General features: G+C 34.1%; 1 protein-coding gene across 1 annotated transcript; it reads right to left on the reverse strand.

Annotated features, from left to right (window-relative positions):
- Window positions 1-3,922: 3,922 nt before the first annotated feature.
- LOC139861588 (phosphatidate cytidylyltransferase 1-like) lies at window positions 3,923-10,942 on the reverse strand. The gene is made up of 13 exons (XM_071850024.1): window positions 10,890-10,942; window positions 10,727-10,776; window positions 7,656-7,771; window positions 7,298-7,551; window positions 7,069-7,220; window positions 6,792-6,933; window positions 6,470-6,626; window positions 6,302-6,349; window positions 6,133-6,219; window positions 5,221-5,349; window positions 5,076-5,132; window positions 4,536-4,619; window positions 3,923-4,199 (listed from the first exon to the last, which is right to left on the reverse strand). The coding sequence occupies exons 3-13, from the start codon at window positions 7,728-7,730 to the stop codon at window positions 4,092-4,094; spliced, it is 1,293 nt and encodes a 430-aa protein (XP_071706125.1). The 5' UTR covers window positions 7,731-7,771; window positions 10,727-10,776; window positions 10,890-10,942; the 3' UTR covers window positions 3,923-4,091.
- Window positions 10,943-14,496: the final 3,554 nt, after the last annotated feature.

Raw genomic sequence — 14,496 nt, forward strand, 5'->3', positions numbered from 1 at the left:
CCCTAGAAGGGAGAACGATGTCGAAACATTCAAGTATGTGTTTCGTGATTTTGGTCCAGGTATTAAAGCATATTAATGGTAAGATGCTTACTTCCATTGCGAAAAATGTTAACGGGCAAATACTACATGTTGCTTTTGCAATACTTGACAATGAAACAAATGATAGTTGGACTTGGTTTTTGGAGATGTTCCAAGAATATGTCAATTTTCATACCAATAGAGAGTTGTGTGTTATATCCGACCGACATCAAGGTACACTGCATGCGATGGAGGCAAATACATATGATTGGCATCATTGATATTGTTTGCGCCACATTCATAGCAACTTACTAAAGCATTTTAAAAACCTTCTAGCCCTCAAAAAATTGTATTGGAGAGCCGTTTCGACAACAGAACAATACATCTACCTTAATACCGTTCGGGCAATTAAAGCCCTTAAACCAGAGGCTTGGAAGTATTTGAAAAAAGTGGATCCAAGATTGTGGAGTGTGTATAGGGACACATAAGGGCGTCAATGGGGTAACACAACAAATATAGCCGAATCCCTCAACAACATATTGCGTCATGCCCAAATGATGTTGATAAAAGCGTGTATTGAATATACATTTGACTACACTAGAAACCACTTCAACGTCCAAGGAAAAGAGGCATATTCTTGGGAATTATCATTGTCCAAGAAAATGTAGAAGATCTACCATGATCGTGAAACTAGGGCACAAACATACACAACAACATACTACAATAGACACACCAGTGTGTACAAGGTCCATTCAACTTATCAAAGAAGCGGTGATAGTGGCACCGATTACACTATTGAGTTTAGTAAAAAAAAAAAAAAAAAAGTGTTCATGTGGAAGATGGCAACATTATAGATTACCTTGTTCTCATGTCATTTCTGTGTGTAGCCATCTAAAAGAGGATCAAAAGAAAATGACTAGCAAAAAAATACACAACTACCATGTGGAGAGAGCAATATAGCCATGAATTTCATCCGCTTAGATATGTGAATTACTGGGCAGCGTCAAATTGGAGGATTAAAGCGGATCCAACGAGATTGATCAAGCATAAGGCAGAAAGAAAACAAAACGTTTTAAAAATTAGTTGGATGAACGTGTCAATCAGGATAAACCGAAATCGAAATGTACTCTTTGCAAAGCTGAAGGTCACAACAAGACTACATGTCATTTAATATATCAGTAGTTAGTTGTGTAATTGTCTTAAGATAATAAAATGTCATGTAACATTTGATTATGTATTTGTGTTTATTAATAAGAGTGTTGCTCAAAATTATGACTGCACTAAACTAATAATAATCACAAACTAATACAAGATATATTAATAAACACAAACAGATACAACAAGGTGACACACATTTATTAATAAACATAAACGGATACAACAAGGTGACAGACAACCAGGTCATAAAAGGAATTCGTGTCCTAACTTAAATTTATGGTTAAGCGTTGAATGCATTCACTGCGTTTGTTTTTGACCTCTAAATGACATATAGTGTTGAATGGTTCTTAAAGAGGATCGAAAGAAGTTGAAGGTTGAGAAAAGAAGGATTCGGAGTTGAAATATTGTCTTAACCATTAAGCACATACTTTTTTATGTAATATCCTCTTGAAATTGTATCAAGAACGTTTATCAAACAACTACAATGTTTTATTATTCATGCATAAGGTTAAAAAGGTAATTTTACATCATTCACCTTGTTCACCCAGATTTTTTTTATCAAAGAGGTTATTAGCATTAAGAACCAACTTCATTCAGAAACTTTGAATCATTCAAATTGTGAATCATAAATGCACCGTAAGTTCCATTTTTCATCACGCCGACACTTTACAATACCTTGTTCACCCGTATGTTTTTTCGTGTGCGCGCACATGCAGCAATAAAGTGATGAAACTTCGATGGTGTGGGAAATGCTTATCTATATATATATATATATATATATATATATATATATATATATTATACTCACCGGATTGGCACTACCGTGGTACGATGCCTACGTTCCTCTTTTTGTACGGTGTTTCTTTTGTTGTTATCCGTTCAGTTATTCGGTTTGATATTGGTTTCAAGCTTCATTATGTGATGTTATGTATTTTGTGTGTTCCCCGAACGTATAAGTATTACATAACTCAAGATATATCCGCCAAAAAGGTTGCTAAGTTGTATTTTGTAACCCTTTTAATTGCTACTTTGTGTTTTTTTTTTTTTTTTTTTGAAAAGCAAAAATATTATTATTATTATATGGAATATTACAATACAAGTCCCTATATGCTTTTATACAATGCTATAAACGAAACGGATCAGCTGAGAAAATATGAAATAATTATCTGAACTTATGATCGGGGGAGACGTAGACTAGATAACACTACGAGGGACGAACTTGCGTAAAAGAACAACAAGCGGGGAAGGAGGGGACAACCGTGCCGATCAAGCGACTACAAAGTTGACACACAACCAACCCATTTAATCTAACCCACATAGGCTATATAGAATAACGAAACCATCCCGATTTGAATTAAGTTATGTTAACCGACGCCTATGCGGTTACGACCGACGCCTATGCGGTTTGAAGGAGGTGACACGTAAAATGACGGGTTGAGTAGCCATTGATGCCAATCGATAGGTGTTTTCTTCCGTGAACGATTTGAGATCCAGCTAAAGCTTTGAGATTGGATCTCGGAGATTATCACAGCGGGGTTCCATATTTTTCCGGAAAAAATCTTTAAGTTCCTATGTTTCCAAATAATGTAGCACGCAATCCATTTAGCAGCTTGCCATATTGAAGAACCAATGGAATTATGTGATATGCCTTGATCCGAGATGATGGCATCATTGATGTTAGAGATACTTATGTTGTTTTGATTCCACCAATCGAGAAATTGTATCCATATTGAAGATACTTTTTGACAATTTAACAACGCGTGATCAATGGTTTCAATTTGGTGCTCACATAAGGGACATAAGATGGTGTGAAGGTCAATTCCTTTTTTATCGAGTTCGCTTCTAACCGGGATTTTTTGTTGAACGGCCCTCCATGAGAAAATGAATATCTTTTGTGGAACGAATTTGTTTTGAGGTAGTGAAAGGTTCTTCAATTCGTTATCTTTGTGTTGGTTAGGTGATCGGCTTTGGTGCAACCAAATATCTAGTTGGCCGGATAATCGACAGGGTCATGCGTTATGCATGTTTTCATGGTGTTCAATTCTTACTTTGCGAACACGTTCTTGATGTCTTGTCGTGTGCAACAATGAGAGTGGAGCCTTAAGGTGGTTCATTTTATGGGAGTTCTCCCTTATGTAAAGATTGAGAAACGAAAGACGGAATAGATACACGCATGTTGGGCCCGCGAAGGGTATTAAGTAATTATTGCATTCGTTTGAGCAGTTGGATTTGAAGTACTCCGTATAATTTAAGAATTGGGATAAGCTATTGAAGTTTTAGCTATTGAAGTAGAATTTTTCTGTACTTATTGTGCATAATCTTGTTCATCCTATACTATTTGTTTTATTTTATTTTTAGTAATTAGTAATACTTTTTAGCAAACATTTTAGAATATGCACTCGACAAGTCGACATTTGCTACTTTTTCGATTCAATTATTATGGAATTTTGAAGGCCATCAGAGAAATTTACCTTTCGGAAGTTATTTAAATTTGTTTTTGAAGTTTGGCTTAATGTGTTGTAACATGATATGATCTTTTGCACGGTTAGGGTTCTAACACTGTGGTAATGGTTATTAAGTTAAAACTATTAACCATAATTGCATATTTAACATGTTGTATACTCGTATCAACAGTACATAAATGATGGTAACAAACTGAGAGGTCCTTCACCTTTTTTAGTACGGCGGCGGCGGCGGCGGCGGCAGCAGCAGCAGTAATCAACTTATGAATGAAATGATACTCGGTAACATACTTCCACATAATGAGATATGCTTTCTCTTAAGTACCTCTTATGGTGTTTAAATATTACTCTAATAGATTACAAATAGCTTTGATGTTCAACGAGTTAAGAAGTCCACTGTACATCAAGTGCAAGCGTTCTACCAAATCTATTAGATATAAAGTTACAATACATTCAAAGATGTACTTTCTTCAAGATTTCACCAAATTGGTGTTCCTTGATGATCTGTCCAAGTTTCGAGTATAATTCTTTTTGTTCTTCATAAGAGAGATTCATGACGATCTACAACACCAAAATTTAGACAAAATCTTCTATATGTAAAATCAACTTGGTTAATGTATTTCTTAAAACTTACAAGGATAAATGTAAAATAGGCCAGTTGGGTAAAACAAGTTAAAAGTCATGTTAAATGTATTCAAACACATAAAGCCTTGAAAGTCGCTTATTAAAACCCCTGTAATATTAACACAGTTTTAGCTGGACGCATTAATTTGTTTACAAAATATAGTGTTTGTGCCCAACCTGGATTATATGACCATCCTCATTATAAAAACACCATTTTCAATAAATACAACATTTAATGATGTTTAAAATTAAGTAAAATAATAGGTGGCATACCTGGTCTAAAATCATCCCAAGAGATACGCTTTGAGCTACAATGAATGATTGGTGATAGATATATGCAAACACGGCCATCACCATCTGCATGACAATGTCAAAGAGTTCATGACAGAGTAATAATCATGTTTGAACTTAAAATATTTAATAAAAGAGATCTAATATTCTCTTTAATATTAAAAGAGACATCGCAGATCAGATTGAGTTTAGCATTTGGGATTTCAAACGGATTCTCAAGTTTCTTACTCAAATTCACATAATGAATTAGTGATCCAAGTGCTTAAAATGAACACTTGTTTTAAAACATAACCGAAGAACTCTTATTTATAATGTGGATGGAAACTAAACATGGTTCTATTATATAACTTTTCATGATCGGATGATTTATGTGTGACTAGGAATATTACTTTGGATCCGCATGATCTCCTTCATTTTAACACCCAAGGATTCGTAGTCTCTTTAAAATATGTCAAATATATATATACAAGTCAAATTAAACAAAGGTCAAAAGTAGAGAACACGACAAGGCCGCTCATTCACCTGACAATCCATTCTGTCTGTCATCCCACCATGTCCAGGAATGCTATCCCCAAAATCCTACAAAGATATAACAACAAAGTAAATGTAAATATGGGATGTAGCATTCATTCATTATGAAGACTTAAAAGAAAATGAAAATGTCAACCTTGATATTGAAGGCTCTTTTGAAACCACTAGCAAAAAAGCCACCAAAAGGTGCAATGATAGATGCAAAAAGTCCAAGACCCAATGCATGCCATTGGACTGGCAAAATTTGGATCTCTGTCCATGGAAACTGAAACCATACATTCATCAAAAACAACAAATTTCAGCAACAAATTAATGTAGATTGAACTGCATGCATTCTAAATCATAGCTTAGGTAGATTGTCATGAATTAACATGTTGACTACTAGACCGAGATTGAAAACGGATTCATAGCAAAATCTTTATATAACTTACCAATCTTGAATTAGAGACTTATGTCTATAAACAACATTTCACTTAATGCCAAATTTCGATTCGAACTTGATGGGTGTCATGGAATTGGTGTGGGACTTCATTAGCCTCAGATTTTTTAATTATGTTATTTAACTTTATGCTGTTAACTCCTTAGGTTTTTGAAAAGAAAAAAAAAAAAAAAAAAAAGAAGTAAAACGCAAAGACATGGGGAAATGAGGTGAATCTTTAATTGAGCGAGGGAGTGAGTCTCATATGACCTTCAACCGAAATTATATCAACTTGTTACATAAGAGTAGGGTTACCACAAAAGGCCATTTAGTGAGACTCAATTTGTATCCTAAATTTTATACATAATAAATTATATGTGTTAAATAAAATCACAGAATAATATATAATTACAGCATTAATCAAAATTTCCTTTATAAAGGACTTAAAAGTGTTTTATATATTTAAACAGATTTCAGACAATTTTAGAGCCATTTGACCTGCACAACCCATATGACATTTGAGATAAAAGATAACTCAAATGATTCATTTGGGTATATATTTCCACATCTACTGGGTGATAACATAAACATAAAGCTAGATTAAACAAATGTACTTGGATTTAAAGTTACCCATTCAGGAAGCCATCCAGGTAAAGCAAAGTTCTCGGGCTTAAATAGAGGGTCAGGGTCACACTGAAGCCAACCAGTTGACAGGTCCTGCATCATAATCCGATTTAGTTATTATCTAAATTCCTTGAATTTAAAAAATATATATATTCATAGAATAAGGATATATCACCTTTCTAGGACACGTTAACCACTGGAAGCGACCAAAAATATTAGCAAGCTGCAGAAGATCAATTAATCATAAACTTATGATAATCATATCTTTAAATTGTAGCATCATAACATACTTTATGAATTATTCTACATAGATGAAATCATTTTAATAGGAGAGATTACTCACCACGAACGCAGATATGATCGTCGTAACTGAGGCTCCAATGAAACCCTCCCAAGTCTTTTTAGGCGATAACTTAATTAATGGCGTTTTTCCAAAGAAAAAACCGAAAATGTATGCAGCAATATCATTGATAACAATCAGTGATGCTGGAAGAAGAAACCTGCATTACAATTAGCTTCTTATTAAACTTACGCAATGCAGCAACAAAAAAGTAATAAACTTGGACTGAAAAGAAGTTGAAATTATTGAGCTAATTATATCAGAGTTTTAAGGTATAAACAACTGTTTTGCATAAAAAAAATGTATGGGACGATGGTTGTGATACCAGAAAATTCCTTCAAAAATGTTGGCAACTGTGAATGAGGACTGAGTGAAAACAACGATAAGGATCATATGTGTCCACGCATATTGTCCAAATTGATACTTGTATAGCTTCTTCTTTAGTGAAAGTATAAACCAAACAAAACCTGAACAAACACAAGTTAAAGATTAAAGTTCAATTATAACTAAAAATGTGGGAAAACATAATACATCAAGGTATATAAGCAACGATGATTAAAACATAAAATGTAGTAAAAAAAAGGTCGTAAAAATGACAAAACCTGCTATATACAAGGAATAACATGTAACCATGTGATATTTGATAAGGTTGCCCACAAGTTTATACCAAAACTTGTCTGTTGTGACCGTATTGACCAGTCTTTGACTAAGAATGCGACCATATACAAATAGCATTGCTGTGAAAAAGATGTGCCTGAAACCAATGCATTATTTAATACCTAATTTTAAGAACACCAGTATATCAATATTCAAATAAAAACATGTTCTTACCAATTTAATAACCTAAATCCTGGGAGTTGTTTGTCTTCATGTGCTTTTCTTAATAGATTGAACAGTTCTTTTGCCATGAAAATTTGTATTATAACAATCATGGCCCATATATAGAGATGCCCCATGTAGACAACAAATATAAAACCGCCAATCATCCAGATCGTTGAATACGCACGGACCAACATTGACTTATACTTATTTTGATCATTTACTAGCATCTTAGTTCCGTTTACTTGGCCAGCATCAGCTGGAACCTGTTATCCAACAAGGACAGCACAATCAAACTAAATTGTTGGAAAAACAAATAATATTTATAATAAATTTACCAACGGTTGTAAGAGATTATGTTGAGTCATACCTCATTTGAACCTCTACGGCGCCGAACTCGCCCGGTATGCATAACAGCGACATTATTGTCATTCTCCTTTGTCATGGCCAGTCAGCAACAAACATAAACAACGTAATGTAGTAACCCTTTGAATCAAAATGAACAAGAACAATTCATTAGATACAATGATATGATTCCCAGTTTATACATTTGTGAGAGAATATGAACAAAAAGAAATATAGCAGGTAAACAAGTCGACTTAAATAGTAAAGAACATTTTGACAACATAAAATTATTAGAGGACTACATCCCTCACATAAGGACATGGCTAAGAAATATTACAGTATTGTAGAAAAGCACATAGGTAACAAAAGAATATGTTCAATATTATCAAGCAGTGTTGTAAAACTCCCCGTATACTCATTTTTAAAAACCGTCCAACACGATTTTTGCAAAATCCGAGTAATTAATTGGTCAACGTCAGTCAATGAGTTAAAATCGAATTAGTTGGTCAAAAGCGAATTTAGTCCGTCAAAATCGGTCAAAGTCAATATTGGTCAAGATTATAATATGAACATAATTTAGAATTTTAAAGTTTTGAACAAACGATGATTATGTTTATGTTTTTGGACAATTATGTTAATGTTTATGTTTATTGATTTCTTGTATATTTACACATTTAATTTTAAAGTTTATCACACTTTTAATAATCGAGTTAGCAGAAAGCGTCGATTTATTGGCGACTTGACTGTCGCTTAGAGCCTAAATTGAACTTCGGCAGGTTTAAAACCCATGAAAATTTTATTCTACCATTTTCATGGCGTCTCTCACCTTTTTTTCTTTTTATTTTTTTTACGTACTTATTGGCGGGAGATCCATTCGGAAGCAATCTCTCTAATAGAACATTGAGAGAGAGGACTTTTTCTACTCTTAGGGTGTTTCACTCTGGGTAGGGAAATGACTTGTCCTTATTCTAGGATAGGGGAAGGATTGTCTACATCTTACCTCCCTCATACCACACTTTTGTGGGATTGGGTTTTGTTGTTCATGTTGTTATCATTTAAATGCATAAAATGTCCAACCCGATTACTCCCTCAAAAGTTTCGACCGAGTACTCCCAAGTAGCGATTTTTGCAACCTTATTATCAACTAACACACACACATGTATGTGTAAACAAAATTCATTAGACACTCAAAACAACTGAAACATGTGAACCATAGGGCTTTTGGGTTCTGCATAATCTGTCTACCCCTACCCCTGTTGGTTTATAATTATTTGTGCTACTTTGAATGTGTATTGGAAACTGATTAAATCATAAACGTGAAGGGATAGAAATAAGCAAGTATTGTCAAAATTCAGAATAAAAATATAAGCGTGAAAGTGGGGAAGATTACAACTAGGGATAAAGTAATACACATCAAGAATTGCATACATAATACAACTCAACAAGTTGAGCAAACTTTAAAAACTTGTTTCATAAACATACATGCATAAAAATTACATAAATAATAAGCTTAGAAAGACAAGAAACATAGTCACTTGTTAGAGAAACAAAACACATACACCTTTTTCGATCCTCCAGCCTCTATATATCATATGCTTACTTATGAAATGGAAAATACGCACTTAGCATCGTTACAGAAAAATTACATTGATTTTCCCCTTGTATATATATATATATATATATATATATATATATATATATATATATATATATATATATATATATGGCACAATACACAAGTATTGCACATAAACCGACTTAATGCTGAGTTGTGCAGTATAAATTGCTGAGTATTCTTGCAAGTCACAATATAGAAGCCTACTGCAGAAGCTTAAATATTGACGAACAAGATAGGGGCACATCTATGGGTCAGTTAGACTAACCTACCTATAAGATTGTTCATTTAGTAACACATTTTTTATTCATAATTTGTACTAAATGAATAATAACTTATTATTTAAACTTTTATAACTCGATGTATTTTGATATAATTTTGTGCCAACTGTGATATAAAATCCTAGCTTCGCCTCTGTAGAAACATACTTCTTTCCACACTCATTAATCCATTTCAACAAACAGGGTGATATCAATGTAAGTAAGTGCGTCATTTCAAAATTAGTTCGAAAAATGGTTTGAATTCTAAAAGGTTTCTTTGAATGTAATTGATACATTCGTTCTCCGCATTGACCACTTATAGATGCAACGTTTAGTTATATTAGTGAAAACATCACCTCAACTAGTGGACAAATCCGTGAGGTAGAGGTACCAAAGCGGTAGCTAGACGGGGTTAATTCGTATCAGTAATAAGTATCAATGATTTAAAAACATAAAAAAAGTACTTTTATTAATCTAGTCAAAAACAACCGGGGTAAATTCAGTTATAAGGCCTTAAGACAATCTCCAACGCAGCGTCAGCAGGTCTCGGTGACGGTGATTTTGGTGGTGGTGACGCCGGCTGACGCCGCTAACGCGGCGTCACTGGTGACGGTATGCAAGCGTTAGTCAAGATAGTGACGGTAGGGAAGATGGCGTTCGATTATATATTATCCAATCAGATTTTAACACGGATATATTTATAGTATTGATTTATCTTTTTTTCCCACCTAATTTTCAATCATGTTTTACCACATCACTCGAAACCTTTTTACTCACTCGAAACTTGATATCCCCCCACTAGGGAAGGTCACACCATGACATTTGACACGTCACAGTCAGCAGACCAAAAAGTGCACTCTCTGACTCGGTTGGAAATAGTCTAAATAACAATATCAATTTCTAAATACATACAAACCATCACCAAAGTGGCCTAGTGATTGGTATCCAGCTATACTATCCTTACAAAGATCTCATGTTCGAACCTCACTATCCACATATCTCAATGGTGGTGAGGTTAAGGGTTGGAAATGGTCAAATACTACTGTCTAACATTACATTCAAACCCTAAGTTATTCAAAGTACTAGTTTGATTTCATATTTAACTTTGCCTATTATTCATGTGCGTAATAAACATTCAATCACAAACTCAAACAAAAAAGGTAAAACAAAATTAATGAAGTTTAGATCAATAAACGAATAACAAAAACGATACAAACTTACGATCGAATCCGAGCTGACGGAAACAGAGGGGCGATTATGTATGAATTAAGCTGTACAGATATGAATGTAAATCTATGTATCAAGTGAGAGAGAAAAAGTGAGGGAGTCAATCAGAGAATAATTTGTGTCGTAGTAAAGAAGAAATTCGTTGGCTCAACTTTACCAGATTCTTCGATCGTTCCGATAAATTATTTGTGTACTCTGTGCTTCTGATTTATTTTTTAATATTTAATTTAATTTAATTTAACTTAACATATATAAATATAATAATTCCAAATGAATGAAGTATATTATATATTATATTATATATTATATTAATCAAATTATGACTATTTATTTTGGTTCTATAAAAGGTTAAAAAAGTTAACAGGAAATAACTCGTTTTACTCCTATTAGTTAAGATTTACACAAATACGCACCCTTTAAATACTCAAGTTGGATTGGTTTTCGAATATTGGTGATGGTGTGGCTTTTCGAAGTCCAGTAAGAAGAATGGGGAGTTAGTTTCCAGCTTTGTAAATCTTCACAACCTAGCAAATAAGTATTCTTACAATTCAATTTTTTTACTCCTATTATGGTTTTCAACTTTGTATTATTTGTTTTGTCATTGAAATTTTTTTGATTTCTTAATAACCTAACAAATAAGTATTCTTACAATTCAATTTTTAATTAGTCCCTATAGAAACCCGCGAATTCGAGGGTCTTAAACTAGTTAACTATTAAAAACAAAGTATTTTAACTTTAATTAATAATTTTTTATTGGATTTAATTAAATATATTGAGAAAAATATTTACATATTCTAAATTTTTGGGCCCTGGACGGTTGCCTATCTTGCCTATGCTCGAAGACGTCTCTGTCGATTCTTATTCGGACAATGTTGAAATGTCCCGTTCTTATTGATTAAAAACGTTCCATATTAATTGATTTCGTTGCGAGGTTTTGACCTCTATATGAGACGTTTTTCAAAGACTGCATTCATTTTTAAAACAAACCATAACCTTTATTTCATAAATAAAGGTTTAAAAAGCTTTACGTAGATTATCAAATAATGATAATCTAAAATATCCTGTTTACACACGACCATTACATAATGGTTTACAATACAAATATGTTACATCGAAATCAGTTTCTTGAATGCAGTTTTTGAAAAACGTCTCATATAGAGGTCAAAACCTCGCAACGAAATCAATTAATATGGAACGTTTTTAATCAATAAGAACGGGACATTTCAGTTGGTATCCGAGCGTTGGTCTTAGAGAACCAGAAAATTTGCATTAGTGTGTCTTATCGAGTTTGTTAGGATGCATTAGTGAGTCTGGACTTCGACCGTGTTTTCTTTAAAAATGATTGCTTAACATTTTTGTTGGAAACTATATATTATTAACATGTATATATTATGTGATATATTAATCTCTTAACATGTTTGATATTGTGTGATAGATGTCTACCTCTAGCATAAATCTCATTGAGTCACCTAATAATAACGAAGAGTCGAATATATATTGGACTGATTCACAAGTTCCCGAAGAAGAACCGGAAGAAGAATCAGAACCGGAAGAAGAATCAGAACCGGAAGAGGAGGAACCGGAGGAGGAAATAGAACCGGTCGGGGAAATAATAAAACGGTTAAGTAAAAGAAAATCCTCAACCAACCGACCAAGGTTAATTATGGTCAATGGTGTTTCCGCCAAGGAAGCAAAATATTGGGAGGATTACCAATTCTCCGATGAATCGGATTCCGACGAGAATTCCGATGATGTTATAGAAATTACCCCAACTGAATTTAAAAAGGCAAAAGAAAATAATAAGGGAAAGGGCATAAAAATAGATAAATCTAATTCCAACCCCGATGAACTTTATATGTATCGTCAACCCCCGAAGCCCTTAAGTTGTAACAATGACCCGGGAACCTCTAAACCACCAGGTTTTTCTAAACCGTTGTGGAAAACGACAGCTCGTATTAGGGGAACATCATATATCCCTAGAAAATTGGCAAAACGAACCAAAACCGAAGAAGAAGAAACGAGCGAGTCGGAATAAGATAGTTGCATTCGTGTGGTGTAATATATGTAATATAGTGTGCTTATGCTTTATGATATATGTAAAAATTGCTTGTATTAATAAGTAATTTTTTTTTATGAATCTAACTCTTGTCTATTTTACAGTTTAAAAACACAAAATGGATAGACAACCCAATATTTTAAGAGACCTACCCGGAGACATGATTGATGAAATCTTGTCTAGAGTCGGTCAGAATTCTTCGGCACAACTATTTAAGGCGAAATCAGTTTGTAAGACATTCGAAGAACGTTCCAAGAATGTCTTGGTTTATAAGAGACTTTCGTTTGAAAGATGGGGGATATCACATTGGGAAACCCATAAGTTACGATGTGTTTACTTTGACGCATATATTGCGGGGAACCCAAATGCTATTTTACGCAACGGGTTAAGAAATTATTTTGACTCAATGTATTCGAATATAGGACTTCATGATTTAGAAAAAGCGGCTAACATGCAACATAAAGAAGCATGCTATGCTTCCGGGTTAGTAATGTTCGCTTCTCACCAAAGTGAGAAAAAGAACATCGGGCTACAACTATTAAACAAAACGTTCCCACAAGTGACGGAGTCGGTAATTGGGGTAAGAAATGAGGTTTTTAGGTTATTACGAGACTGTTGGTCATTACGTAACCCTCGTCCCTTTGACGACGTTACAACACGCTGTCTTATCAACGGCCATAACGGTTATGTTCCACAAGACCAAGGATGGGAAGTAGTCCTAGTAAAACCAGAATGCATGACTTGTTTCTGGACGTATGAATTACGTGTCTTTATTGCCTTTGCTGAACGACTTGTGTACTAGCTAGAATTATCTTCACAACTATCTTGTATCAAAGTTATTGTGTGCTATATTTCATGCTTTATGTAAAATAAGCGGTATTGTAAGTTTGTAAAATATTGTATAAAAGTTTGAACGCGAAATATTATTATAATCAGTTTTTCATATAGAATTGTAGTAGTTGAATTGTATATTAGCTACTAAGTATGAACTTAACGGGTAGGTACTACCCGAATTTAAACTTATAAAACGCTAATATGAAGAAAAAGCTTTTATAAATGAGTTCATATTATGCTACGAAATACTATTAACTACTCTTAATATTCTGCATGATTAACTTGTTCCATTTAACTATTTTGAAGGAAATGGCACCGACTACTAGACACACCGTGAATATGAATGAAGAGGAATTCCGTACTTTTCTAGCTTCAAACATAGCCGCAGTACAGGCTGCGCTACATACCAACAATAACCTTGGATCTAGCAGTACAGGAAATCGTGTAGGATGCACCTACAAAGAATTCACTGCCTGCAAACCTTTGGAATTTGATGGAACCGAAGGACCGATCGGATTGAAACGTTGGACCGAGAAGGTCGAATCGGTGTTTGCCATAAGTAAGTGTACTGAAGAGGACAAAGTGAAGTACGCTACGCATACCTTCACAGGTTCTGCGTTAACATGGTGGAATACCTATCTAGAGCAAGTGGGACAAGATGATGCGTACGCACTACCGTGGTCAGCATTCAAGCACTTGATGAACGAGAAGTACTGTCCCAGAACCGAGGTCAATAAGCTCAAGACAGAACTTAGAGGGTTACGAACCCAAGGATTTGATATTACCACGTACGAAAGACGATTCACAGAATTGTGCCTATTGTATCCGGGAGCGTTCGAAGATGAGGAAGAGAAGATCGACGCGTTTGTGAAAG

This window comes from Rutidosis leptorrhynchoides, chromosome 8 (genome assembly GCF_046630445.1).
Source record: "Rutidosis leptorrhynchoides isolate AG116_Rl617_1_P2 chromosome 8, CSIRO_AGI_Rlap_v1, whole genome shotgun sequence".
Classification (NCBI taxonomy): Eukaryota; Viridiplantae; Streptophyta; class Magnoliopsida; order Asterales; family Asteraceae; genus Rutidosis; species Rutidosis leptorrhynchoides.

What these genes read in the sequence shown, in the direction of transcription:
- LOC139861588 (XM_071850024.1), bottom strand. Translation starts at nt 7,730, where the DNA reads ATGACAAAGGAGAATGACAATAATGTCGCTGTTATGCATACCGGGCGA. An exon ending in CTGGATGGCTTCCTGAATGG is followed by an intron (nt 5,350 to 6,132) that starts GTAACTTTAAAT and finishes GTATGGTTTCAG; the next exon opens with TTTCCATGGACAGAGATCCA. An exon ending in TTGGGATGATTTTAGACCAG is followed by an intron (nt 4,200 to 4,535) that starts GTATGCCACCTA and finishes TTGGTGTTGTAG; the next exon opens with ATCGTCATGAATCTCTCTTA.